Source organism: Podarcis filfolensis (genome assembly GCF_964270895.1).
Source record: "Podarcis filfolensis genome assembly, chromosome: 4".
Classification (NCBI taxonomy): Eukaryota; Metazoa; Chordata; class Lepidosauria; order Squamata; family Lacertidae; genus Podarcis; species Podarcis filfolensis.
In genome coordinates this window covers 31459089-31486077 of record NC_139607.1, presented here as the reverse complement: position 1 = coordinate 31486077, position 26989 = coordinate 31459089, and the positions used below count along the sequence as shown (strand labels likewise).

The 26989-nt window shown below is 42.7% G+C and overlaps 3 protein-coding genes across 9 annotated transcripts in view; 1 reads left to right on the top strand and 2 right to left on the bottom strand.

Annotated features, from left to right (window-relative positions):
• Window positions 1-437: 437 nt before the first annotated feature.
• Window positions 438-5328, bottom strand: COA5 (cytochrome c oxidase assembly factor 5). The gene is made up of 3 exons (XM_083611173.1): window positions 5096-5328; window positions 4167-4250; window positions 438-1505 (listed from the first exon to the last, which is right to left on the bottom strand). Exons 1-3 carry the CDS (start codon window positions 5195-5197, stop codon window positions 1464-1466), a joined length of 228 nt encoding a protein of 75 aa, XP_083467299.1. The 5' UTR covers window positions 5198-5328; the 3' UTR covers window positions 438-1463.
• Window positions 5329-5464: 136 nt separating this feature from the next.
• UNC50 (unc-50 inner nuclear membrane RNA binding protein) lies at window positions 5465-17715 on the top strand. 4 transcript variants are annotated; one of them, XR_014547247.1, is made up of 7 exons: window positions 6015-6154; window positions 8580-8863; window positions 9827-9947; window positions 10714-10853; window positions 11647-11748; window positions 13596-13789; window positions 16187-17715. XR_014547247.1 is itself a non-coding variant. In XM_083611066.1 (6 exons), exons 2-6 carry the CDS (start codon window positions 8584-8586, stop codon window positions 13730-13732), a joined length of 780 nt encoding a protein of 259 aa, XP_083467192.1. In that variant the 5' UTR covers window positions 5465-5600; window positions 8580-8583; the 3' UTR covers window positions 13733-13971. The 4 variants fall into 4 exon arrangements, 3 of the variants coding, with proteins under 3 accessions (XP_083467192.1, XP_083467193.1, XP_083467191.1); XM_083611066.1 differs by lacking the exons at window positions 6015-6154; window positions 16187-17715 and adding an exon at window positions 5465-5600 and having other exon boundaries at window positions 13596-13971; XM_083611067.1 differs by lacking the exons at window positions 6015-6154; window positions 16187-17715 and adding an exon at window positions 5879-5966 and having other exon boundaries at window positions 13596-13971.
• MGAT4A (alpha-1,3-mannosyl-glycoprotein 4-beta-N-acetylglucosaminyltransferase A) overlaps window positions 14716-26989 on the bottom strand; it is a 55383-nt gene continuing 43109 nt past the window's right edge. For 2 of the 4 annotated variants that reach the window (XM_083610758.1, XM_083610759.1), the window contains exons 13-16: window positions 23167-23245; window positions 20691-20757; window positions 19512-19624; window positions 14716-18265 (exon numbers count right to left, since the gene is read on the bottom strand). In XM_083610758.1, coding sequence (XP_083466884.1) covers window positions 18239-18265; window positions 19512-19624; window positions 20691-20757; window positions 23167-23245 — 286 coding nt within the window. In that variant the 3' untranslated portion in view covers window positions 14716-18238. Of the gene's footprint in view, window positions 18266-19466; window positions 19625-20690; window positions 20758-23166; window positions 23246-26989 lie in introns of those variants that run through there. The other 2 variants (XM_083610756.1, XM_083610757.1) reach the window with 1 other exon arrangement.

The window sequence follows — 26989 nt, the reverse complement described above, 5'->3', positions numbered from 1 at the left end:
TGTCACCTTGGACACACATTTTAAAAATAAAGCTCATGTCACCACAAACTTGTTAGCCATCAAGGTACCAAGAATGATGTCGGAGTTCTTTGCTGAACACAGTAACTGTGTTCAAGACAGATAGTAAAAGAATTGTGATCTTCAATTCCAATACATAATGGAAGCATGCTTGCCGGAAAGGGAAAATTTAAAAAGCATCATCAAAATGTCCTAGTTCTGAAACTATTGCCAATGGAATAATACCAGTTGATACCTGGAATTTGCAGGCTTGCAGTTACTTCTATGCTCTGTGAGGCAGAAATCAAATTGGACTACATACTGTCATAACAGTTCACATCCAAATCTTGGCAGTTTCTCTGGTGATATTATTTCTAGGAGTCTGCATGCAAATACACATCCCCATCTGCAGAGATACAGCTAGTTCCACAGGACTTGGCTTGGTTGAGCATAATCATTATTTATTAAATTTATACACCACCCTCATCCACAGATCACAGGGCCATTTACAGTATAAAAACACAAAACATAGTAACAAAAATTAAAACCCCAATAACCACCCCCAACACATTTAAAACGCCATAGACTGTTTAAACAGTCAAAGGCCTTGGGTGAAGAGGAATATTTTCGCCACCCTGGGGAAAGCATTCAACAAATGGGGAGGCACTGCAGAAAAGGCCTGTTCTCGTATTGCTACCCTTTAGACCTCTCATGGAAGCGAGACATGCAGGGCCTCAGATGAGGATTGCAAGGTCTGGTAGGTTCATATAGGGAGAGGCAGTCCTTGAGATACTGGGGGTTCTGAGTTGTTTAAGGCTTTATAGGTCAAAACCAGCACTTTGGATTGGGCCCGGAAATAAATTTGTTGTGCCAGGATTCGTATTATATGCTCATACCATCTTGCCCCAGTGAGCAACCTGGCTGCTGAATTCGGCACCAGTTGAAGTTTCCAAACTGTTTTCAGAGGCAGCCCCTTGTAATAATGCATTGCAGCAAGGTTATCACACTGGTTCCACACCTCGATATCCCTTCCTAGATCAGAATACCTATCCCTTATGTGAACAAGCTGGCTGACAACTTCTGTATCACTGCAGAATACCAAAAAGAAAGGCTAGTACAAAAATACTTTATAACTTGGGAGACAAAACTTATCCAGCCATTGAACCCCAAGAGGAAGTAATCCCAAAATGAAGCATTTCAGGTGAAGGACTCTAAAGTGCTTATGAAGATGCAATACATTTCATTTAAAATGTGATCACCACAAATGGCCAGACTTTATTTTCACTGTAGTAGTTTCAAGCATTTAGCAGCTTCAGGCATTCAGTACTTAGAACACAAATAATTTCCATAGAAGTGAAACAGAGTTTAGGGAAATGCAGTAGGTAATTTCTTTATTCCAGTCTTTAATCTCAAGGTGTCAGTGCATCCAAGATTGCCCCTGCTTGCTGCTTCATAATGGAGAGTCTTCAGTATCCCTTTCTTCCTCTGAATCTTGCTCTGTTATCCAGCTTTTAAGAAGAAACAAGTTTTATATTACAACCATTAACACTATAATACTACAACTACCAGTTTTATTGGTGCCTTACAAAAAGGCACAAGAGACAGAACCATTAAAAAGTTATGACCCTTAGTTTATTTTAAATTGTTATATGCCATCATTCCCAGATTTAAGATATAAATGCAATTAAAAACCCACCAAATAAAATGAATACAATGAAAACAATAAGCTCAGCATTAAAAAAGAAAAATAATAACTAGGGATTTCCCTTGGACAACCATCATGCCAACCTCCAAAGCCACCCCAATTAAGCACATATTGTATCCCTTTTTAAGGCCATAAGGAAGGTAGGAACTAGTCTCACCAGCCTCAGGAAGTCACTGCAATTGAGGTACACTATGAGGATCCCTAGCTGTTGATAATTTTACCACATATAATGAAGATGAAGAAAGCAGGTGCTGGTAAAAAGATCTTAACTGGAAACGGGGATTATAGAGAGAGGAGGTATATATAACGTGTGTGTTTCAAGCTGGTACAGTCTTAGAAAAACAGCAGCGCATACTGGATATGTTCATACCCGTCCCCACATATCCATCAGATAACAACAGGCTGTGCCAATATGCATCAGCTGTAGTTTTCAAACAATCTTCAAGTGAAGTGCCACATTAAAATATTCACAGCAGTCAATCCTCAAGCTTATGAAAGCACAAGTTAGCATGGTGAGGTTTCCCTGCTCTAAAATGGGTCAGCTGCACAACAGATGCACTTGATAAAAGGCACACCTTGTCACTTACACTACCTGTTTTTCCAGAACTCTAAAGCACTGAAGAGGCTTCAGTGCAGTGCGTACTCAAAGAAGATATAAATACCAATTCTCCCAAAAACACTGGGTTTGCCCACCAGCATCACCCCCATCATGTCTGGATTTAACTTACATTTGTTTAACCTCACCCACTATCCCATAGTATCTAGACACTGCTGAATTTAGGGCCAAGACTACCACTCATGGACGCTGAAAGAAATAAACAGCTGAGTGTCTTCAACATACTGACAACACCCAGCTTCAAAACTCTGGGTAATTTTTTATAGCATAGAGACTTGACAGACAGTGCAGATCAATTCCTATGGTGTTGAACTAGCCTCCAATTAAGAAATTCCAAATGCAGTCCAATGAAATGATTTACATCATTGGATTATGAGCCCAGGAAGCCAGGCAAGAAGTTCAAGCTAGTACAAGAATGTTTTGGCTTATAGTAACTAAGCGGTCAGTGTAGAGCTGCCACCTCCTAGGCAGATGACTGAGAGTGAATTGGATGCTGAGCTGACACCAACGCCAACCCTTCTCAAAGGACATGGAGATGCCAGCACCTATGCAAACAAATATCGCACACCCAACCCATTCAAAAGAGTGCCTGGATGCTTGCCCAGTCCCTGGACCCTGGCTGGCTGCTACGCTAAGAGCTGTCCCTGCCCTGCTCTTCAAAAAGAAGATACAGGGGGGCAAGTTGGTTGTTGGATCAATGTCTTAACTTGAGCGTTACCATGTGTCTATATACCTCTTATGTACCTGCTGCACCTTCAACCTATGCCTTACCTATGTACCATTTTGATTCATGTGTTAAAATCTTTAGCAGATACAGAACTGGGAGTTCGTATTCTTCTTCTGGCAGCGAGGGCCAGGACATCATGCTTCTTTTATTTATTTTAAAATATGGTTAACTTTTCCTCAATAAATTTCTGTATATTTTAACCTAATATTTAGCTAAACTGTCACACTAAATATCCCATGGCTTTTATTTTAACAGTTACCTTTCATGATCAGTGGAACAGTAATGCTACTGTAAATAAAACAAAAGCAACACTTGCAAGCAATAACAAATTTGTAACACCATTGATATTGTTACAGCACCACCCTAATCTCCACAAGTGGTGCAATATTCCAGGGGCTGCAGGTGTGCTTACCTGGGTCTGCGTTCCCTTTTGGGACAATAAGGCACAACAGAGACTCTGCTTTTTTAAAATATATGGTTTTATTTGCACATATATACAACTTGCACCTAGATGAAAGGATTGCAGAGCACTCACATCCTATGAGGGCCTGGCTTCCCCCTTAAGGGCAGCACTGGATTCAAAGGTCAGCAAAAGCCATCCTCTGTGTCTCTTACAGCCTGCATATTCCCAGCTCACATGGAGGCTGTTGGCAGTGAGATGGAGGGGCAAAACTCCAAAGACCTCCCCAAAGCCTAGTCATTCAAAACTGAAACCCTAAACCTGGCTTTTGCCTCTGCCCACTAGCACCCAGCAGAGAAGGGGTCCCAATACCCTTGCCTGGCAGTCTTGCCCTCTGATGGTTTTCTTGATGGGCCAACACCAGCCTTTGCCTCCTGCTCATGGCCCATCCAGTTAGCTCTGCAGAGCTAGCTTGGCTTGTTAGCATAACTAAATCCACGGGGTTTCTGTTTTCGGCAAAGTTTAACCAAACTCTGATTAATTCCAACTTTTATTACATCCAGAAATTATGGGGAGGATATGACACCCAGGAATTTAGGGGAACTTGGCCCCCAACAAACCCGTAACAATTAAAAATCTTTCAGTTGTGTCTTATATGTAACATACTATGGTACATATTTTTAAACGTGACCACAATCTGCAGTACAATTCACCTACTCACCAATGATCTTTTGCATTCAAAAAATGAAACTAGTAATCCTTTGCAATGGCCTTCCTTCAAGCACAGTTTGGGCCCTTTTCCTTCCTGTCATAAAAGATATTAAAGTGAGCAGCCAGCAGGCACACAAAAATAAAATCTTCCCATGGCAAGTTGCAACCTGATTAAAAACCATAGTAAAAAACAATTTAAAAGAACACAAGAGACTACAGCAGGAAAATGTATTTAAAAGCAACTAGGTAGGGCTCAGCAAGACCCAAATGAAACCTTGTGGAACGAAAAGGTCTTCTTCACAGCACATTGAAAGCCAGCAAGAAATGGGGTATTTCCCCTGGCGACAAGAGTTTTACACCCAATTTTCTCAATCTCATCTGAATTAACGGTATGCCAGTCTCTGAAGCCATTCTCTACCTGCAGACCCTCCAAGTGCCCCTATTTTCCAGGGACAGTCCTAGATTTACAGATGCCTTCCTGGTTTTTGATTCGATCCCAGAACGTCCCACTTTTCCTTAGGACAGCCCTATTTCAATCAGAGAAATGTTGGAGAGTATGGAGCTATGCAGTACTTTCTTTCTTTCTTTCTTTCTTTTGGGAAAAAGGGATGCTGGAACTTACAATGAACACCTCCCTTGTTCTCTTATAATGTCAACGGTGTCCATCTGAGAGGTGCCAGAACTCAATTCTGGTGAGTTCCCGCTCTGAAAAAAAGCCCTGCAGTTATACAACCCAAAAGCCAAGGAGATAAGTAATTACACAGCCTTTAGAAGACATTTTAACTCGTGTTTTATATAGCTGCACAGAGTGGCTGGGGCAACCCAGTTAGATAAGCGGGGTATAAATAAATTTTATATATATATATATATATATATATATATAAAATTATGGACCAAGGTGTCCCTAATTTCATCGGAGAAATGTTGGAGGGTATGTACCTGGACGACACAGTCGCTCTCCAGCAGGCAAGCCCTCAGATCCTCGCGCACCCCTGCGCAGGCGCGGAAATCCTTCTCTTTATCCTCGTAGTACTTGGGCATCGTGGCGGCCGGTTTCCGCCTGCCGCCGCTTCTCGATGTTGTCTCTCCACCGGCGGCGCCTTCAGCAGCCCCAGCCGCTGCCAACCACAGCCCCAGCAGCGATGGCGGCCGCCATCTTGGCCGACCCTTCTCACCTGCGCAGGGAGTTACTGAAAGGTCGCAGGGAACTACACGTCACTTCCTGTTTCCCCTCCGAGGAGCCATTTTTTTAACATAGAGCAAAAACACTTAATAGAGCTGTCCTTTTTTTTAGCGTAGAGGTGACTTGCCAGTAGCACACCCACATAAACAAAGCAGCAGCAGCAAAAGGAAGAAGTTTCTCTTCTACTAAAGGTCGCATCTCCTTTTGGGTCGAAGGTTGATATGTTTACGGCAGCGACTCGTGTCTTTACTGCAACAATTTGTAAGGAAGGAGGAAGAATTATAGAATGTCTGGGTAGGAAGGGATCCCCAGGATTCTCAACGAAACTATCCATGATCCATCTGTCTTTGAGAACATCCTGCCCAACCACGGCTTCGTTTAAAAGTCTTGCTGTTTGCCGTCAAAGGGGAAGGGGAAAGAAATTGCTCAAGCACAGAATGTAAAGTGAGGGGATGCTCTACACTTTTTTGTGTTAAAGCTCTGTGTGCGCAACCGACGTCTAACCGTCGTCCTCTCCACCATCCGTTTTGGGCGGGGCCTACCCGTCATACACCTCGGCGCGCCTGCGCCCTGGGGGGGGGTCCCTTTTGCCGGAAGTTACTGAGGAAAACACGCAGATCAGCTGCTGTGAGTTGGCAGCGGCGGCGGCTGATAGGCGGCAGAAGGCGAGCTTCTGTTGGAGGGTGGGGAGGAGAGGCGCGCGCCCTTTTGCCTTCCGCTCCCTCCCCCCCCAAGCGTCGTCGCGTGAGGGACGCAGGACGTCGGGGCCGGGAGCCGCAGTGCTGCGCGGGGCGGAAGCGGCCGCGGAACGTTCCGTGAGTTCTCTCGCTCGGGGTTCTGGAACACGCCCTCCTTCTGGCCCCTCCCTCAGCAGCACCTGCTCCCCGCATTCACACGCACCCCCTACACCCGTGTCGAGCCAGGGTTAACGAGGGGGCACTTGAGGTCGTGTGAAATTATCCATACCCACTCGGCCACTGACACACCAGGTGGGGTGGGGTGGGACAGGCTGCTTGAAACTCGTTGGGTTTTTGCTAAAAGTGACCAGCTGCCTTTTCCCTGACTTTATCCACTCTAAACAAACCGCACCCAGTCAGCTGGCTGGGTGGCATATTCTCAAAATACGGGCTATTATGTCTTTTCTTAGCTATTTTTGTTCTGTACCCAGTCAGATGGGCTGGGTATAAATAATAAATTATTATTATTATTCACCTTTGCAAACGTTTGTTCTCTGCCTTTTATTACCTCTCCAGTCTCCTTGACTGGCCCGCTTTCCTTCCACATCCATGTCCACTGAGCTTTCTCCATTCCCAGCCCTCACTGGCCATTTGGGAATCTTGTATTGCAGGGATGTTCAACCAGTAGATCCCCGGCTGATCCTGGTAGACTGTGGGATCCTTATCCTGCACAAATAGTTACAGGGGGGAAGCTAAAAACTCTTTGCAATCCTCCCCTTAATCCTCAACAACTCTGGGCACTTCCCCCCTAAAAAAGCTCAACAACTTTGGGCAATCCATCCACCCTACACATGCACGCTCCTCCTTCCTCTAGTGGTAAATCACTGCCAGTTTTTTTTATACTGGGAGTAGATCATAGTCTCTTTGGAGTTCAACTTGCTTGTTGTTTTGTAAATCAGGGCGGGGGGTGGGGGTGATAGTAGCTAGCATGTTGCTTGTTTGCTTTTTTTCCTTGTCCGCATGATGCTGGAACTTTCATCCTTGTTCATTTTAAATTCTTACGCATCAGAGTTGCTTGGCATTTGAGAAATGCATATGGCGGAGACTGATTTTTAACCCTTTGTTAACAAACTTGTAAAGCTTGGTGGTGAAGCCTTTAGGGGTGCTTCATGAAGTCATGGTGCAGGATCTGGTCCTTGCTTAGGCCTCATTTTCAGTGAGATGAAAAATGTGTTTGGTACCAGAAAAATACATCTCTAATCATAGGCAAAGGTCAAGTGTACAAGACTAAGGCTTATGGTTGCAACAGTGAGCGGTGGGGTTCTTGCTGCATCTGAACTAGGCCTAGATGGTGGGAAGAAAGACTAGACTCCACCCCAGTTTTTTTGTGTGGAAGGAATTTATTTGTATGGAAGAGCATTTAATGGAGGGGAAAGCCCAAAAGGAGAATAGTCAGGACTTCCACAAAGGAGGGTTATCTTTAAATGATGGTGTGTACTGTATCATATATTTCAAAATGTGATAAGCCAGCCCTGATGCATTTGGAGGCTCTCTGGCTCACTCTGCTGGATGAAGTCCTGAACATCTGCCCTGAAGTCCTGCCCTGACAGCCCTGCTGCTTGCACGTATGTAACAGCCACAGAGTCAGGGTTGCAACAAGCTGTTAACAGTGGCAACAGGACAAAGTGGATTTAAGGAAACAGTCTGTGATCTTAAGTATCTCTACTTGGATGTCCAGTTGCTGCCATTGGTTGTTCTGTGATTGCAGCATTACTTGAAAGCAAGCTCTTTAGTAGTTGTGCAGATTATTGAAGGGCAGTTGCTCATCCCAGCTCTGCTCACCTGTTCCATTTCCTTCTGCTTGCTTCTGCCAACTTTCTCCATCCACTGCTATACCGCCATAACTAGTTACATTGATGCCTCCTCAATTTTGAACAGACTCTTAGCCTATTGCTGGTAGAAAAGAGTAGGATGGAGCTTTATATGCAGTTGCCAAGTGTTGAATTATGTGCTCGTGAAGCCCTATGGGACTAAGGAAGGAAGGAATATGGTCATGATTGCATCCATGTCCTTGCTCTTCTAAAAGAACAAAGGAGGTTGCAGGTGCCCAAGTTTGTGCAGTTACTGAGAGATCTTGAACTTGATATGAGCTGTGTCCACTGTTAAGACATTGCATCACAGTTACATTGCATTGTTTTCAGGTAGGGTAAAGAACAAAGTGGGGTCATGTGACAAGGGCATGTCATTCTAAGCCCACTCAGAGGGCGGTAAGATCCACTAGATTCCAAGGGAGCATGTCTGCAGTTGAGCTTCAAAAGACTTCCATTGGAAGTCGTTCCCAATTATTATTATTGCTCAGCTGTTATTACAAAGACTCACCTTGCCTGTGACATGCTTTATGGCAAAATTCTCTGTTTATTCTCTGTTTAGCAATCCCCGATTTGTTCCATGGTGTTCACTCTGTGATATGTGTGTTTAAGGATTGTAACCTAAATGTGATAACTTGCACCTTTATTTTGTTTATATTTTTTTAATCTATTGGTCTCTTTTCTTTCCCTTTCAGCAAGATGTTGCCTACCACGTCTCTTAATTCCCTAGATCATGACAACGGCTCTTTAAACTCTAGGGAGGCAGCCAGGCACACAGCAGGGTTCAAGCGCTACAAATACTTGAGGAGACTCCTTCACTTTCGGCATATGGACTTTGAGTTTGCTCTGTGGCAGATGCTGTATCTATTCACTTCACCACAGAAAGTGTACAGGAACTTCCATTACAGGAAACAAACGAAAGACCAGTGGGCAAGAGATGACCCAGCTTTCCTTGTGTTGCTGAGTATCTGGCTATGCGGTGAGTGCCTGATAAATTTATTGAATACCGTACAGGGAATAGTTGACCAGAGCTGGGCTTGCTCCAGAAAAATACATCATTTGTACTGCTGTAGCTTTTTCTGTGTAAAACCAATGCTTATATAATTTCATTCAGTGGGGAACATATGTTCCTACACATTCCCTCTTGCGCCTCATCCATGAAAACAATAAGCAGTGAATTATCTATGATTGCAATACGTGCCACATCCACACTGATAAAGATTCCCTCACATTTTGGCTTTAGTTACTTCATCCTGCAGTCCATAGCAAATCTGTTCTGTGCCTTGCATGATATTAAAATTCTCAGTTCTGTGATCCCTGGCATGTGACAAAGAATGACAAGCCCTAAGACAGACATAGGCAGACTTGGCCCTCCAGATGTTTTGGGACTACAACTCGTACCATCTCTGACCACCGGTCCTGTTAGCTAGGGATGATGGGAGCTGTGGTCCCAAAACATCTGGAGGGCCGAGTTTGCCTATGCCTGCCCTAAGTGATAAAAATGCAATTACCCTGGCAAAATTATGAGGCAGGCAGAAATTCTGCCATCTGAGAACTTACATTGTGGATTTGTTTATTTCTGCACTGTGCAACAATGCGTGATTGGCTTTTTTATGAACAGAAAGGTTTAACTTTATTTGTGTTGATGTCCCACATCCTACACAAACATGTGCCAGAGATCACACAGTTGCCCATTTTTTGCTTTATTTGTGTACATGTAGTGAACTCAGCCCACACATTTTACTCTTGCAAATTCTAGTTGTATGCATATACTCAACAATTTTATGCTGTAAGCCTTAAACAGCACAGCAATAAACATGCTACAAGTACTGTTCCAGTAAAATTAAGTGAAAGAAAATCTGAGAGCAAATGGGTATTGTTTCAACCTACTTGCGTGTCAAGAGTTAATCCTCTGTCTCTGCTGTTTGTCTTCCTCCTTCAGTATCCACTATAGGATTCGGCTTTGTGTTGGGTTTGGGCTTTGTTGAAATGATAAAGCTGCTGCTCTGGGTCATCTTTATAGACTGCGTAGGAGTTGGCCTTCTAATTGCAACTTTCATGTGGTAAGTCTTTAAAACAACCCGAGTAGAGTTGGATGTGGTTTTTTGACATGTTTGAATCTTGCTGTATAGAATATGATTGCTGGAACCTTCAGCCACAGTCCTAATCTTGTCTACCTGTAAGGAAGAAGGGTTTAAGTAGGCACATTTCTCATCTCTGGGCTAGATGTGTAGTGCTGTTCCAGCAGAAGGTTTCAGTTCAAAATCTGGAAAAAAGAAAATACTTAATGTATAAGTAATGCTGGGCTGTTATGTACTTAAATATTACGGTATGTTTCTGAAGGTAGCCGTGGAGATGAAAAACGACTCACTGCAGCTGTTACATTGGCTGCCATGTTAATCGACATTTTCATCTTTAAAATATTTGTGCATTGCAGTGAGAGAGAAAATGTGCAAGGGACTAGGACTACAGAATTACAAGGACAGTACATTCAGAGTTAGTATATACCAGGCCATATTGCATCGGTTACAGGATAGGGGAAGAACCTTTCCCCTCTTGCCCTGGTTCCGCAGTCTTCTTACTGACATGTACATTTGTTTAGCTGTCTTCTAGGGAATCAAAAACATTTCCTATGTTGTAGATTTTTTCAGTAATCCTTACCAGAGCCCTGTAAGTCCATAAATGCATTTGTGTTCTTCAGAATATGACAAATGGAAAATAGCAAGGATTAATTTTTCTAGGCTGTAATTTCACCAAAAAGTTGAAACTGTCTAAGTTTGCATACTATTTTTTAACATGTCTGTTCCAAATTCTCTCCCGCTCCCGAAGGTTCATCTCCAATAAGTACTTGACAAAGCACCCGAACAGAGACTGTGATGTAGAGTGGGGATATGCCTTTGATGTTCATTTGAATGCTTTTTATCCACTTCTCGTCATCTTACATTTCATACAGCTGTTCTTCATCCATTGTAAGTAAACCTTCCCTTCCCTGACTTGAAGCATTTTTTGCCTTCTCTTGCTTTGTCCTGACACTGTAATTCACCTGGAGGATCCTGGGGGGCACCACGCCCTATAGTGATGGTGGCTCCTGCAGAATCAGAGAGGCAAAATTCTGCAATTTTCTTCTAGAGGAGGAGGAGACACCTCCTACCTTCCAGACCAAGAGGTTGTCTACTGGCTAGGCTCTGTTTCTGACTAGTCGCTGCCTCTTGTTTCTTTTTAATAGAGGTCCCCCCCCCCATTTCTGTTTTCTCCCTCCCTTCCCCTATTTCCTGGGCTAGTTGGGGGGGTATTCTTTTCTGACAGTAAGAATCTGCAAACCTGGCACTGCTTCATGCCACAGTTTAGTACCACAACCAGGCTTTTTCCCCCCTGAGGAGTCTTCCGGATTGGGTTCCCTCACAACCATGCTTCGTGCTGGTCTGGGAGGAATGGGGAGACATGATGTTTCTGGCTGAGGCAGTTGCTCTTTGACCTGACCCTTTTGGTATGTTCACAGTTGCCTCCTCTGAGGGCAGGCAGACAAGTGCTTATGCCCTGCTTATGTTTGGAGGTGGCTTCAGGCAAGGTTAGCCTGTCAAAGGACTTGGCCAGCAGCTGCACCTTCTCTAAAGTGTGCCATAGCAGCTTTTCCACAGTGAGCTCCAGTCTGTTTCTGTATCCTGCTGGAGGCAACACCCCAATGGTACACAGCACCCTTTTTGGGACCTTCAGTGAGCAGAAGTTCACCAGGTTAAGAAACTTTGGTTTTCTCTCTTGCAGACGTAATTTTATTGAATTCATTTATTGGCTATTTCGTTGGGAATACTTTCTGGCTGACTGCAATTGGTTATTACATCTACGTGACATTTCTAGGGTACAGTGGTAAGTATCGAAACCTTTGCAACCTAGTTAGCAACAAGAATAGTGCCTTCTTCCCAGTCCTTTTTTGCTAAATCCCTGTTTCAGTACGAGTAAACTTTATGATAAGCATCAGGGGAGGGCTCACTCTGACAGCAACTTTACAAGCTCTGCACAGCATCGTTACTTGAAATGCTGTGTAATATGTAGTGGCTTTAACTGACCTGCCGCGTGACTCTACATCCCTTTGTGAAAGTACTGCGCTTGCAAATGTGGAGCTAACAGAAGCTATACTGGCTTGCAGCTATGCATGCTTTTGTCCCTGTGGGTGAGAATGTGTAAAGTCAGCCTTCTGGGGGTTTTTTTGGGGGGGGTGTTCCCCCTTAGGGGATTTCTTTAGTATTTTTTGCATTCTACAAACCTGCCTTTCTCTACCCTGTTTTTCGTGTGCATGGTGCAGAACCCATATGGGGAGAGTGAGTTTGCTATTGCTGCCTAGGATAGAGCTGGCAGTATCAGTTGGGCCACAGGCAGTGAAATTCTGGACTTCCACTCAATTTTAAACATGGGTTTGTGATGCAGCATGGTTGGGGGGGGTAGTTGCTGTTGCTCAAGAAACAAGGTCCAAGCGCCACAGGGCCAGTTGTGCAATCCTTTGGGTTATATATTTATGAACATGCCAGATTCCAAAGAGACGAAGTTTAAGAATGGCGGGAGGACGTGTGGATGTGCCTTATATCTTAAGGTTACCATATTTTTTCCAATGAATCCAGGGACGCTATACATACATACATACATACATACATACATACATACATATACTACATGTTCGGGAGTTGATGCTTCAGCAATGGCGGTGGCAAAGGGGCAGCGGCCACCTTGACCTCAACCACCATGCTTCCCCTTCCTCTGAGGCTTCTATCTCCCTTCTCCATGAGCCTGGGTGGCAACGAGGCTCAGGCAGCGCAGTGCCTCCTTTCCCATTGGAGCAGCCCCAATCCCATTCCTACTTGCATGCAAGCAGGAGGGGGCATGGATCCCTCCGCTGGGAAGGGAGGCTTCCCGTTGCATAACTGAGAGATCCCTGCCCCTCCTGCTTACATGCAACCTCTGATAGGCAGCATGAAGCCTCCCTTCACAGCTTAGTTGCGGGGGTCAGGGAAGGTGGAGGCAGCCCGGAAGCTGCATTTTAGAGCCCCTGCACCACCATCATATGGGGACTCCTGAAGCCAGCCAGAGCCAACTGCTCCGGGCTGCTGAGACTCAGTGGCGTAGCGTGGGGGGTGCAGGGGGGGCGGTCCGCACCGGGCGCAACATCTGCGGTTAGGGCAAATCCATGGGTTAGGGGGCGCAAATCCCCGGGTTAGGGGGCTCAAATCCACAGGTTAGGGGGCGCAAATTACTTGCCTTGCCCCGGGTGCTGACAACCCACGCTACGCCACTGCTGAGACTGCTGCTGCTATGTTTCCCAGGGACATTAGATGAAATCTGGGGACATTCCGGGGATGCAATTTGTCCGGGGACTTATTCGTAAATCCGGGGACTGTCTCCGGGCAATAGGGACATCTGGTAGCCCTATTATTTCTTGCAGGACTGCAGCTCTTTTCATCCTCTGCCTATGCTGCCTGGGGATTCTGGGAGTTAGTAATTCAATGACATCAGGGAAAGCCACATCTTAGCCACCCAATTCAAGTTTTTCTTTTTTGTAAAGGATGGGAGGGGCATGCGTTTACTATAAACAGTAGTTATTTTAGGAGTGATTTTTTTTGGTTGAGGACTGTCAATATTAAGATGATTGTGATGTTCCTTGCCATTGGCACCTTCAGAAAATTGCATGCTTTCTCACTCTTGAAACTCTCTCCTACTTTCAGCTTTGCCGTTCCTGAAGAACACAGTCATCCTTCTCTACCCGTTTGCACTTCTCATCCTGCTCTATGTGGTTTCATTAGCGATGGGATGGAATTTCACAAAAATGCTTTGTGTTTTCTATACGTACAGAGTGAAATAAACTGCAGCCTTTATAATGGATTGCTTGTTCTTGCCTCTTGTACCACTGTCAGCAAAGGTGAGATGCTCCTGTAAATTACTGTAAATAACTTATTCTTCACTGTAGATCAGTGTGTACAAAGTTTTGGTTTTTAAAAAATGTATTTACAACTGCAGACTTATAGTGATTCTGTATTCTCTTGCAGTCCCTTCCTAATGGAAAAGCTGTACATTACTGTAATAAATATTTTTTAAGAACAACTGTGTGCAACATTGAAAAGGCATTGACTTTGCTATTTGTAAACAGCTTTGTTAACAAATATGCATATTACAAAGCACAGTTTCCTACAGTACTTCTGCTGGCTCATCAATTTCCTGCTTGCACAATTGAACTTCCCCTCTCTCCCGAAAACATATATAAGCAGTCATGGGAAGTGAGGGAGGTAGTTCCTTGTGCTAGTGGAAGTACTTTCTTTGGCTACTGTTCTACCCCACCCCCCTTTACCTGGGAGTAAACCCAGTTGGATTCAGTAGGCTTACTTCTGTGTAGACGGCAAAGTAGTAAACAGTTTTCAAAGTACAGTCGTACCTTGGAAGTTGAACGGAATCCATTCCGGAATTCCGTTTAACTTCCAAAACGTTCAGAAACCAAAGTGCGGCTTCCGATTGGCTGCACTAAAGTGGAAGCCGTGTCGGGCATTCGGCTTCCGAAAAACGGAACACTTACTTCCGGGTTTGTGGCGTTAGGGAGCCGATTTGTTCAGCAGCCAAGTTGTTCGAGTACCAAGGTACCATTGTACCTGCAAGTGGGCAGAATTTGGGCTTCAGGCCACATGTTACCCACCCCGGTATGCACCTTTCTAAAGCAGCTTTGGAAAAACAGGGTTTAGAGAGAACCCAAATGGTAAAGTGGTATATCAATTTTTTTTTAAAAAAAAAGCTCCAATCCGAAAGCTGTTCTGTACAGAGTTCCATATTTTCACTAGGTTAAGAATTCAATAACGCTTTTTCAAAATATTTATTTCAAATATTACATGGGCAGCTGTGGCACATAGAACATTGATGAAAGGCACGGTTAACATGACCCAGTTAGGTTTTCAAATATAGCAGCAAGATTAACAAAACCAAAACCTAGCTCAAAAAAATAAATTGTACTGCAAGTACTGTCAATGGTTAATGGAAACATGGCTGGCTGTAGGGCCAAAGTTGCAGGTTCCACGAGCACAGAAACAGAAATTGGCAACCACACAGCAGGCTGGGAATAAGGAGTTGGGGCATCATTTCTCCTTTGGTGAACTAATTACTACTGACATCATTCACTTACCATAATTGTAATCATTCCTAGCAAAGTCTAATAAAAGCAAGAAATCAAACCTGCTGGCTGTCATCCTACTCAGCTACTTTTAAGGCTTATAAACATTCACAATAGTATATTAAAACCTTAGCAAATAGCTACGCCGTAATACAAGTGATGCACAAATCTGATCTTCTGGGAATGTGACTGAATTTGAAAGGCTTTGTAGAATGGCCAGGGATATAAAGAAATTCTGGATTAAGTTAACTTACATTTGCAGGACAGGTTTTTTTTCTTATTTCCAATGAGTAAGGGGAAACTTTTGGTGGTTGTTTCACCACACGATCTCTGTATTACGCCCCCTGCTTTTGGCTGATTTGTGTTCTCTCTCCTACCCACCCACCCCAGAATCAACATGTTCAATATACTGTGGAAGATTAGGTTGCATTTGCTGGGGGTGGGGGGTAAGCCCAGTTGGACTGCTAGGTAAAAGCAGGAAAACAACACTTTGGTTTCTAGACAATAACTTGATCACTTGGCGGACAAAAATCAGGGGCATTAGAAGGGTAGTTGCCACAAACGGAATGAACTTAGAAGAGGGGTGTTGATAGATGGACTCTGGGATTTAGTAATACTATGTAGCAAAAGATCAAACAACCCCTTAATTCATACCACCAACTGTTGACACATTTTTACAAACCTTTTAGGCGTATAAGCTTGGGAGCAATACTGCCAACCTTTAATGAGGAGCTGCAGCCCCCATGCTTTGCTATGCTAAGTGGAAGACCAGGGCTGTTACAAAGCTTGTTCAGAGCAAATCAAATTGGAGATACAGGTCTGCATATTATCCCCCATGCAAAACATATACAAAGTTGGCTTTGAAATTTGTCCCACGGACTTGGAATTTCTCATACCCCCCCACCCTACCTTTGAGTAGGCCAATGGCGTTACCAAATCATCAAGCACTGGTTCTAAATGCATAAATACTTGCTCCTGTAATTGTTGTGCGAACACTGGTTTCAATGCAAGTTTGGCACCACAGACAGCATACGACTTTTCCCAATGACAATTGTAAATACTTAACATTTATGTAGCACTTTGGGTTTTTAAGTGCCTTGCACTCTTGCACTGCCTCATAAATCTTTAGAACCACCCTGCAGTCTCATTATGCCTGTATTTCAGATGTGGAGCTAAGATAGAGATTGTGGCTTACCTAAGGCCACCCAGTGATCTCATGGAAGGTGATGTTTGAAGATAGGCTCTCGGCCACTATGCTACACAAGCTCTTTTTAATTTTTTTAAACTATTTTTATTAGATGCCCAATAACAGTCATTCTTTGGGCAACACACAAAGTAGTAAAACAAGATAAAATCTTAAGCCCATACTTATTTTCCCAGCTAAATGGAGAAGGAAAGAGTCTCAGCAAACCTAGTCTATAAATATAGGACAGATTCAACCAAGAAAAAAAAAGTGGGGAGGGGACCTCCTCTATTGTGGAAACATCTTGAACAATTTGAAACTTGATTTTAAAATGTATATTATTATGACACTTTTTAGAAAAAAATGGGGGGGCAGACACCTATTTGCAGACACCTATTCGCATAAATTTTACAAATCGTTTTCACCCTTGAGAGAAGACAGACAGTTCTTTTTTGGCAAAGCTGGCATCCAAGATGCAGAATTATCTTAAGATTCAGCTCATGAAACAAACTACCACCACTTAAGTAAACTTCTGTTTACCTGCATGAGTGACAGGCGTGCAGCTGAGGTAAAAAAACCAACAACTTAGCTTCTCATATCTTGGCTAGGGTTAAGAGAGTTCTTTAAAAACTATTATTACATACTATTGCGTGTTTACTGTGCTGCAGGAGCACAAAGTGCTAGAATTGCCTCTCTTCAAGGCTACTGACCAAGCAAGGATCTCTTCCTCATTATCTTGAAGTACAAAAGACAACAAGCATCTAGAATCACATGATGTCCCTTGCTTCAGTCAGCTGGAGTGCAATGCTTTTAGCGGAGCTGGGCCCTCTTAAAGGGGAAAAAAATCACTTTTAACACTTGAAAGTAAAGACAGACAAATCACATTTTTAAAAAAGCTCAGCTGAGGTTACTGTGTATCTATCTATTTCCACTGTTATCCCTAATAAAACGGTAAGTTTAAGTCATTCCATAAGAATGTGCAGAGATCATACAAAACGGGATGAGAAGCAAAAACAAAAATGTAAATGCGGAAACATCGGAGCGCTTTTCTATCCAAATGAATAAATTGGCTGTGTTTCGGAAGATTGTACAAAGGTTTAAAAAGGAATAATCCATTATCAAAATTTCCCTTTAATGGGAGAGGATGAATCAAACTTCAGATTCGCACACCATACTGAAGTACAAAACTCCTCAACATGCTTTCTACGATTACATATTGTGGACTGTGAGCATTAGAAAGTAATGCTATTCAAAGTCCTTGCATGTTATGCCTTTGAACAACATCTCCTAGATTTTGGGCATAAGCCATAGAGGAAGTTGTCCTATGCAAAATCACATTTACTTTTGTGCAGGATAACTTTTTAAAGTTGCGTTCTTAGTATGGTACAAAAGTGCTTCATCTTTAAACTCCCATTTAACACTCCTAACCATGGCAGTATATTACAAAATATGGTCACTTCATCACCAAAGCAAAATGTAGTGTTAACCCAAGAAGTAAGATCATCCGTTTTTTTAAAAAAAAAACTGCATCGAGTTATATTACCTGCATAAAAATATGTACTTTTCAAATCATTTTAATAAATTAAATCCCCCTAATGCTTTTGAATATATATCCCTGATAATCTATAAAAGAGGGCTTGAATTAGCAAAATAAATGGACCTCCAAAAAGTACCCCCTTCATAAAATGTATTCATATTTTTTTCATCTTCGAGGAATGTAACAATATGTACAACTTCCATGTAGCGTATCCCTATCACTTGGATCGGGGACACCGTGATCCTTAGGCAGCAGAGTCATGAAGGAACTCATGGATCCAAGATAAATAATACCGGTCAGTTTCTAGATTGTAATAAATCTTTCTTGCTGAGTCTTATCTTCTCAGCTACAGTAGATTTCACAAGAGGTAGTTTCACTGAGAAGTCAGAGTTGGAAATAAGGTGCACGCTCAGTGATTTCACTCTGCAATTGGGGGGTGTGGATTTTGTAGAAAAGTCTTCAAAAGATGGAGATCTCTCTTGTTCCTCTTGATTGATCAGTTGGGGAGCTTTTTAATATGAATCTGCAATGCAGAATTGAAAAGCAGCTGGTAAAATATACACCTGTTTATGAAAAAGACCACCACACATTACAGCAAAAGACAGTTCCTTGTAATCCCACCCCCACCCCCACCCCCGTGTGATTGAACCACATTTTCTACAAGCTACTTGACAGCAGAGACTAAACATGGCTTCTGGGTGTGCATATACTGCATGCATGTGTTTTGACACAAGAGTGCCTTTTCAATGTTAAATATAAACCAGTCGGTTTGCTGTGGAAACGCTGGAGGTCTATCCTTGATTGTGATGCTGCCCTTTGTCATAACAAAGCTTTATCCCACAACCGTGAAACATCCCAGCTGATCTAAACTGTTGCTTTCCACACAGATAGATACAGCTGACGAAACAGACTCCTAAAACGCTTTTCAAACTGAATGTGATAATAGGGAAGCTGAGCAGAACTTCTGGCACCTAACAGAAAAATGTTTGTTTTTTGAATCCCTTCCAAAAGTACTTCCTAGGATTTGGGAATTATCTGGAACAGCATGGGAGGTGGTGCAGGGAGGGGGGGGGGATCACAAACCCTGCCATTTGCTAGCAGACACCTCTTCTGGGTTGGATATGAAGAGAAGAGAACCTTTGGTTCAAACCCAACATTCAAAAAATACTTAATAGCACTAGGATGTCATAGGGCAAACTAAGGCCTGGGGGCCGGATGTGGCCCAATCGCTTTCTAAATCCGGCCAGCGGACGGTCCAGGAATCAGCGTGTTTTTACATGAGTAGAATGTGTGCTTTTATTTAAAATGCATCTCTGGGTTATTTGTGGGGCATAGGAATTCGTTCATCCCCCCCCCAAAAAAAATATATAGTCTGCCCCCCCACAAGGTTTGAGTGACAGTGGACCAGCCCCTTGCTGAAAAAGTTTGCTGACCCCTATCATAGGGCGTTTCAGCAAGTCAAATGCCCAAGTGTTCTCAAAGCAGCATGCACACACACACACACACACACAGAGAGAGAGAGAGAGAGAGAGAGAGATGTCAGCTTGTGGCATCAGCATTTCACACAACTGCAGTGTGTATCACTTGTGTCTGAAAGCCACATCAATTGACTAAAATCTGTCTGCAAAATGCCAGCATTGAGAGGTTTATCACAATAGTCCCACAGACTCGGAATGTCACAAAACACTTCTTTTAAAGAGAGACTTAAACCTGAAGTGGTTTGAAGGTTGGTTTTCTGGTCATACAAGGCATTTCTGTTGAAATCTTACCTCATTTAGAATTGCCCAGACAGATGAGTTCTGTATTACTAGAAGCCGGACAGCTGCAATTGGATTGAGACTGGGATCAACTGTTCCCTCTGCCATTCCATTTTCAAATTTGCCTTCAGAAAGCAAAAAGGCATTCTAAATGAAAACATTCAACCAATACAAGCCATCACATAAGAACATCTTACATGTAAGTCTACTGTATTTAGTTTTGCAATGGATTCACAACTGCAACAGTCCCCAAGGCAACACAGGAAAAGGTAGAGTTTGTGGAAGCAGTCAGAGATCTACTTTTTGACAAAAACAGGATTTTTGTGCCTCAGTTTGAACAATGTTTCAATGGTTCATAAATCACATTAAAAAACAACACCCCCAAACCCTATATATTACTTTCAACATTCACCCAAATATATTCTTTATTTGGGACTGAGATTTGCGTGCAAAATAAATAAATACCCCGGCTTACATATTTTTAAAATCACAGTTCTCAATTGAAACTTCTAGATAAAGGGTTACCATCATCTCATTATTTTGTTCATATCATAAATCATCTCTGTTTCAACTAAAAGCAGCATCATAGTCAGCCTGTAAAAATATAGAACTGGTACTACGATTTGTTACTTTAGCTATCCAGAGTTTATTTTAACAATATAGGAGGACAACCAAGAATTTCCTTCATCCCTTACTGATGCTGGATGCTACACGGTACCGTCTCCTACACTTGGTAAGACCAAAAAGTGAATTGCTGCTCAACTGTCTGATCTGAGTCTGGCTTCTGCTGCCATCACCCAAACTTCTGTGGAGCTTTGGTAGATAAGACCAGGCCATAAGACAAGTTGCCTTAGGCCCCATCTGCACTATACCACTTTAAACAGTGATAGCTTCCCCCAAAGAATTCTGGGAATTGTAGCTTGTTACAGGTGTTGAGCTATAATTCCCGGAGTGGTATTATGCCCAGCCTCTATTCCTAGGGAACACTTGAGAACTGTAGTTCTGTGAGGGGAACAGAAGTCTTCTAATAACTAAGAGTTTCTATAATTCTTTGGGGAAAGCCATGGCTGTTTAAAGTGGTATGAAACTGCTCTAAATGTATAGTGCAGATGGGACCTCAGTTACAAAACAGTTTTGTTGATGGTTATTTTTGTAAAACAGTTCTTTTTTCTTTCTTTTACACAGTTTTACCTATTCTGAAATACCCATCATCCAATCGTTTCTCTTTGGTTTCTTTGCTTAATACCAACTCTTCACTCTGAAAAGCGAGATAAAAAAATTGAAGCATTAGTTATATGTCAATGTAGTGATACATAAGGGATAGAGAAGAATTTTGGTCTTCATTTTTAAAAAGGAACCAACCCAATTTCACAGTTTCTGGCCTCATTCACCGATGGGACAACAGTCTAAGGATCAAACACACTTCTCTGGATTTTGCAATGACATTCAGATTAAAAACTGCGTGTAGAAATGCTTGTTTTATGGGGGAAATGAGGGCAGGATTCACCTAACAAGCCTGGTCAGTGGAAGCAGCCCTGCACAATGGGGTTTCCCCCACAGTCTGAAATTGGCTTGGGAGGGGGTCAGGAGAACCCTCAGTACAGCATGTAGGGGAAGGAGAGGAGGTTATTCTGTCTGGCAAGCTGCAATGCTTACACAGATGAAATGTTATCTCATAACACGATGTTGAATTCTACTCTGAATATTCTAGGGGAGAATGCATAGAAAAGCATACAGATGCATATTTTAGGACTTAAACGTACACAACACACATTTATGGGAAATATGCCTCAAAATGTATACAATTTAAATGCCAACTTTTCATGATTTTTTAAAAAAAACAATTCATTGAGAACAGGGACAGAAAAGCACATATGACTGAACACGTAAAGATGTCACAGAACAGAAATAAGCTGATCAGTCAATAACTCTACATTACAGCACAAAATGGGTCCCTTTGCTCCGTACGCAAATCATGATTAGAAGTCCCCCCAAATAGAGTCATTAAAAAAAGAGAAAGAAATAAAGTTTTACTTTTTGTGCAGATGCAGAGGGAGCAGTATTCTGCAAGTGAACTATAACTGACTTTGTGAGGTATAGCTAAGCATACTGTAGAACACGTTATGAAATGCACAGCCCAAAAGCTGTAGAACAGGTTGCTATACACAGATCTTCTCTCCCATCATAATCCTGCTTGCCTTATATTGCCTTGCACTTAATGTCAATGGCAACCCCACACAAGGCGGCTCCTAGTCCCAGTCACGCCAGAAGGAGACATGCTGAGCCCAAATAGCAGGTCCTTATCTCCTGCCCTGTCCCCTCAATGACGGTATCGTAATAACAAGTCAGAAGGTAATTTAAGTCTCTTCATATTTTTATACCAGGCACCTATGCTATTTACTGTGTTCCTTCCTTTGGTCAGTGTCTGGATGCACAATGGAACTTCCATTCTCTTTCTGTTCACTGCATGCCCCCAGCTTGGCTCCATATAGGGTTGCCATACATCCAGGAAATCCCAGACATGTCCTCTTTTGGGGACCAACATGCCCATCCAGGGGGATTTTTACATCTTAAAGCAAATGTCTGGGTTTGCGGGGAGTTGTTTATGTTTGGGGGGTGGCACAGGGCTGCTCTGCACGCCGTGGCTGCTGCCAACCCAAGCATGTGCACCTCTTTCCCCAGCTCAGGCTGGCAGCTGCTCAGGTTGTCCTCTTTTTTGCTCTACAAGATATGGCAACCCTAGCTCCAGAGAATTGGAAGAACCCCTCTGTCAGGGAACTGACATCGGAGCCAAGAGTGGAGGTAGGGCTCTCCAACGATGCAGGAGAAGGGACCAGCAGGGAGAGGGAGAACACTTCCCTTGGGGAAGGAAATCGGCGTGACACCAGGAAGGAAGGGGAGCAGGGAAGGTCTTCGGAGAGAGGGCTCCAAGACCCTTCCACAGGGTCCAGCGGGGAGAGCCCAGGACCTCCGCTGGCCACGCCCACTCTGCGCAGGAGACTTCCGCGCAGGGAGGCTAGGCGGAGACTTGGCGTCAAACAGCTTTTATGTTGGAAGAAGTTCAGGGAACGCCCACTGACGGATTCTGCCAGTGACTGAGACAGTCGCCTTGTAAGGGCTGTCAAATCAGGGAAAGGTTTAGCTACCCCAACAGCTGGGAGCAGTTTGGAATTTACGCACAAGCAACCCCAATTCCCATTACACCCTCCATAAGATTTAGGGGGGAACACAAGGAGAGGACGCTACTAACAGAATTGTCGCCCTTTCTTCTTAGCCCTAATTGTACCACAACTGTTGTATGGCCTTTGTTATCACCTCCCAAGCATCCTGAGGCTGAAAAGGCCACTGGAGTCAATTTCACAAGCAAAGTTCTATAAATGCTAAACCAAGTCCTACAATTCTGCATTCAGTGGGTAGTGGCAGCTCTTGCTTACCAGCAATTTTTCTAGATTATACTTAGATCATGAATGTCAGCCTTCTGGAAATATACATTCCTTATTCCAGTTTTTTGAGATAAGATTTGGTGGGATTAATAGTTCTATCACTGGGGAGGGAGAAAACCCACATTCTCTTACATCAATAGAAATGTCATGTATGAAAGATACTCATTTTTACCCTTAAAATAAATACAAGGGGGGGGGAGGAACAGACTTCTCTGTCTTCATACCTTAAAAGGCAACACTTCCACTGTTGTGTTGACGAATATATCTCCTGGATGTTCTGGGTTGCCGCTATGGAACAGGAATCTATAAATGCGAAGATTAAGAAGCCCAAGATGATCAGTCATGGTTAATGAGAAGTATGGAAACATATAGAGGCCACCTAAAAGACCGAAACCCCACAAAATCCCGTTTACTTAGAAGTTAATGTGTTCAAAGGGGTTTACTCCCCGGTAAGTATGGAAAAGACTGCTGCCAATGACACCCAAAAGAAAGCACGCTGAAAGATTATAACATTGGGTTGTATCCAACATGGTGCTAACTAAATGTTCCATCAGTGCAAGTATTTCTGCTTGTGCAATGGAAGGTTTTCCACCTCCCCCTACATGCTCCCTCAATCTGTTCTAGGGGTTCCTCCAACACTCTCAAGCAGATTTGGAGATAGCTGGCATTACCAAGGCAGAAATCCTTGCACGGATGATATACGTTAGTTGAATACTGCCCCTGGTTCTTGTAGACAGCTGTCAAAGGAATCATAATGGACTAAAATTGTCAAATGAGATTTGTATGTTCTTAACCGCTATCAGTGTAAGGATGCCTAGAAGGAATTCAACTATATTTAAATAAGAAGTATGTTATACTGCAACCCCCAAATCAATTCAGTAATTTCAAACCATGAATGGGTAACCTTGCCCCCGAATTTGTTGTTAAGACTATCAACTCCCATTAGTCCAGCCAACATGGTCAATAGCTACGGACAGGAGTTGGTCCAGCAACACCTGTAAGCCACAAGTGAGCTACCCCTGTTTTAAACAAATCTAGATCTTTTGTCAGGAAGCCTATTCGGAGTGCTATTTTCGCATGCAAAGACAGTGACATGAAAATTGTGACTATTTCCTCAAAGGGGAAAGGATGAGCTGCTTAACCTAAAAGCAAACTAGACATCCTATCTAGAGGGAAGTGTGAGGTCCTAGGCAGGAACATTGGGCGGGGGGGGGGATGCCTTGGGAAGAGCCCAACAAGATACAGCAACAGGAGGACTCTGGGCAGGCGATCCAAAGGGCACAATTGTTTGGGCAGATTTCAAGTCAATCATGAGAAAAGCTGACCAAAAGAACCCCTAAATATAAATCACTTTCACTTATTTCTGTTATTTGCAAGCTGTAAAAAAGAGGACTGCCTATACAGTTATAAATCCTTACACATTACAGCATGATAGCAGAAAGTAAAGTCCAATGTATGTAAGCAATTCTGTTCCTTGCTCCCCCCCACCCCGTAACCATTCATTCGACTAATAGTGAAATGAAGTTCCTGCAGTCTTATGCACACTTATCTGAGAGAAAGTCTCAATTAATACATGTTAACTTCCAGGTAAACAGTCATAGGATTATTCCGCTTGTGTCTTATCAGGAAACATTTCCATACAAAGTTAATTCTTCTAATTTTATTCATTTTACATAAGCAGCTTCTATTTCAAAGAAATACTCCGTTCCACACCTTCAAATTACAGTACTTTCCATCTACATATACGCAACTGCTTTCCTTATCTTAAAATTCAAAGCAGTTGTAAAGTAGTATTTACCAAGCAGATGGCCAAAAAATAGATGTAGATAGAAATTCATCTGAAACCTGAATGGCTGAATACAATTACATATATAAATTGTCCAAAAGAGATGAATTAAAGCTGACTCAATTCCTACATACGGATGATGAGAACACAAGCACAGATTAATTGGCATCAGGATACACAACAACATGTTGTTGTAAATCTGTCACTTGCTGCCTTGTTTAATATACTGTAAGCAATCTTCACACAAAATATTACTTCAGAACTGTTTTGAACTTTAAGTTAAGGAAAACAGCTACATCTTCATATTGTACATATCTTTGAATCCATGCAGCAAGATCTCTTCTATGTAGAAAAAGCCCGTGAGTTGAATGAAACAGAAGACTTAACTTGAATGGAAATGCTATTTTTGCACAAGACACCATGACAAACTTTACTGTTGCATGAGGAAAATCAAGGCGAAGAAGGTCCTTAGCCACCCATTTCAACTATTTGAACCTCAACAGAAATGTCAGTAAAGCCTTTAAGAGTTCAGGTAACATTCCTTACAACGTATGATACACATTTACATATGAAAAGGTTCCCTGGTCCTAATAATATATTTGTGAGGAGGGGATGCCTGGCACGCCCTCCGTGGCCCTGACGTGCGGGGACCGCGGCGTGCGCTGAGAGCCGCTGCCTGCCGGACGCCTTCAGCCCGGACGCGCGCACAGCTCGTCAGTTCCGCGAGACATGGGGCTCTGCTACAGCCTGTGCCCGAGGCTCTTCGGCGACTCCGGAGGCGGCGAGCGCACCCCCCCAGATGTTGCGCCCGGTGCGGCCGGCCCCCCCTGCACCCCCACACTACGCCACTGGACGTAACATCTCCTATTTTAAGGAGCATCTTGTGTTACAAATATTCCTATTTCAAGATGGCAGCTGTTAAAAAATGAGCTTATTTTTCAGCATTTCAGCTAATAGTTTCCTTGTCAACATGAAACAAATCAGTAACAATCTCCCGGAGACAGACATCTATGACTGAGTTTTTAATGGTGTGTAAAAACGACTAATTCATGAAATCTGTGGTTTCTAACCCAATTGTTCAAACAGAATATAAAACTGATCTTCCTTTATTTGAAATAATGTTCCCCTTTTGTTGAAACCAGGAGAGAAAATTATCAAATCTGTGCTATACCTCTCATTGTTAATTTTTAAAATCAGTAATAATTGAAGCCGCTTGATGTAGGATTTGAAAATGTAGTATTTAGTGTTCTGAACACCATTTTGCTATGTTCTCTCTGCAGTAGAGATCAAAGAAAGACAAATAAAACTGAAAATAACCTTGCCTATTATCTAATATGGATGTCAGTGTGACATTACGAGTTTCCATTTTCAAAAAGATAACATTCAGTTTGGGGGTGTTGGTAAAGCTAGTTGATCTTACAACTTACATCTATTTTGCCATGCTGACAGCAAAACTTAACTTTGTCTTGTTTCTCATCCTTACAGATTAACAGCTGCCCATGCTCACTTAACTACCCCAAATTAGTTTATAGCATTATAAACTAATTTTGCAGACCACTTACAGCCCCTGGGTTGTTATTTGAATTGAGGTGGTGAGGGAGACACCCCAAATCTGTGCCCAAGGTATTGCAAAATGATCATGAAGAAGCATGGTATAATTAGTACCTTTCAAAAGATAAATCAATTTTACTGTTTTAAAAAGTGAGGTGGAGGTGGAGTGCAAGTTGTGACAGGTCATTGGGTTACAAATTGTCCATAGAAACATCTTGTGATGTTTACACAAAATGCAAGATTTCGCAATTGTAAACCTCCCCCTTGGTGGGGCACCCTCAATTCAACTTTTTTCAATAAAGCTCTGGCAGCAATATCTCTAGTGGATGAATCAGAAATCAGCAAGTAGTTGCTTCTTAACCCACAGCTGTAATATTTTGAGAACAAGGTCATGGTCAGTGATGTTAAAACAAGGATGACTCTTGATCTGTCAGATTCCTAAGGACCTATTCCAATGTGAAATTTTGATAACCCAGCTGATCATTTAACCTCAAAGATATAACCTTCTGCTTAGTCACCAGCATTTAATTTAAATGACCATGAAGCTCTTCTGCAAAATTCATTTCCAACCTCATGACAGGATTAATAAGCATGTCTAAGCAACGGAAACTGGAAAGAATTCCCATAGAATTAAAATATTAAAATATTAAAGCTCAGTGCTAAATACACTTAGAACTTAAAATCTATTAACATTACACTTCTATCCTAAC

What these genes read in the sequence shown, in the direction of transcription:
- UNC50 (XM_083611066.1), top strand. Translation starts at nt 8,584, where the DNA reads ATGTTGCCTACCACGTCTCTTAATTCCCTAGATCATGACAACGGCTCT. An exon ending in GCTGAGTATCTGGCTATGCG is followed by an intron (nt 8,864 to 9,826) that starts GTGAGTGCCTGA and finishes TTCCTCCTTCAG; the next exon opens with TATCCACTATAGGATTCGGC. An exon ending in ACAGCTGTTCTTCATCCATT is followed by an intron (nt 10,854 to 11,646) that starts GTAAGTAAACCT and finishes TCTCTCTTGCAG; the next exon opens with ACGTAATTTTATTGAATTCA.
- COA5 (XM_083611173.1), bottom strand. Translation starts at nt 5,197, where the DNA reads ATGCCCAAGTACTACGAGGATAAAGAGAAGGATTTCCGCGCCTGCGCA. An exon ending in AGAGCGACTGTGTCGTCCAG is followed by an intron (nt 4,251 to 5,095) that starts GTACATACCCTC and finishes CTTTTATGACAG; the next exon opens with GAAGGAAAAGGGCCCAAACT. An exon ending in TTGAATGCAAAAGATCATTG is followed by an intron (nt 1,506 to 4,166) that starts GTGAGTAGGTGA and finishes TCTTCTTAAAAG; the next exon opens with CTGGATAACAGAGCAAGATT.